General features: G+C 34.6%; 1 protein-coding gene across 1 annotated transcript in view; it reads right to left on the bottom strand.

Moving 5' to 3' along the window:
* Positions 1-976: 976 nt before the first annotated feature.
* Positions 977-1,162, bottom strand: part of LOC119589050 (U1 small nuclear ribonucleoprotein 70 kDa-like) — a 6,405-nt gene continuing 6,219 nt past the window's right edge. Inside the window, exon 4 of the mRNA XM_037937630.1 lies at positions 977-1,104. Coding sequence (XP_037793558.1) covers positions 992-1,104 — 113 coding nt within the window. The 3' untranslated portion in view covers positions 977-991. The remainder of the gene's footprint in view (positions 1,105-1,162) is intronic.

Raw genomic sequence — 1,162 nt, 5'->3', positions numbered from 1 at the left:
ATCAGTCTGCAAAATTTACCCAGATTCATGCTTTCAAAAGTAAAACCTGATGAATATGGGCAATAAACAAGGAAGATGCATTACATCCTCCAACTTCTGATGCTAAGTGAGCCATTCTTTTGTAATTCAGCCCAAACTAGAGCTTCTTTAAAAAAATATTTTACATTTTCTATTTCATTTCCATGAAACCAATTCATCTAGAACTACACCATAATATTAAAGATGCACAGACATATGTTTAGCATTACAATCAAATCCCAAATTAACCAATATATCAGTATTCAAGCTGCCACAGACTAACACTCACTATATTTTCATACATTAGCACAAACTTTTGAGCAATAGGGAATCTACATAAATAGCAAGCATGCAAAATAATATCAATAATAAAAAAAATAATAATAAATAAATAAATAAATAAAAAAATAATAATAATAAAGTGAATTAATATAAAAGATAAATAAATTATTTATTTCACTATTTAATTCCAACTCCAAAAGCACTTTACAATTTATCAAATGCATCAATAAATAGCCCATAATGAAATAAACTCATAAAGGATATAAACAGCACTTGCAATAAAAAGTATAGAGCAACTGAGAAACAAAGGAGGAGGAAGGGAGGAAAATGGAGAAGGAAAATGGAGGAGGAGGAAGGGAGGAAAATGGAGGAGGAGGAGGAAAGAGGAGGAGGAGGAAAATATCATGAAAAGATTGAGAGAGAGAGAGAGGAGAGAGAGAGAGAGAGAGAGAGAGAGAGAGAGAGAGAGAGAGAGAGAGAGAGAGAGAGAGAGAGAGAGAGAGAGAGAGAGAGAGAGAGAGAGAGAGAGAGAGAGAGAGAGAGAGAGAGAGAGAGAGAGAGAGAGTACAAGTTGGATTTAAAAGCAAAAGAAGAGAGGAAAAAAAGTTGATTATAATAATAATATCAATGACAATTAGAGTAGGACAAAGACGAAAGAAAAAGAGGAAAAAGAGAAGCATAGGGAATTTAGCTATGCATTACCCAGACTTAGGGATTGCTTACCTCTATCTCTTTCATAGCCTCTATCCCTGTCATAGCCTCTGTCCCTGTCAAACCCTCTGTCTCCGTATCTGTCCCTGAACCCTGTGCCACAATAAAGACATAACTGGCTGATATCCATGTTATGTTTAAAGGTCATCAA

Source organism: Penaeus monodon, chromosome 3 (assembly GCF_015228065.2).
Source record: "Penaeus monodon isolate SGIC_2016 chromosome 3, NSTDA_Pmon_1, whole genome shotgun sequence".
Classification (NCBI taxonomy): domain Eukaryota; kingdom Metazoa; phylum Arthropoda; class Malacostraca; order Decapoda; family Penaeidae; genus Penaeus; species Penaeus monodon.
The sequence above is the reverse complement of the archived record's forward strand: the minus strand, read 5'-3'. Positions and strand labels throughout refer to the sequence as shown.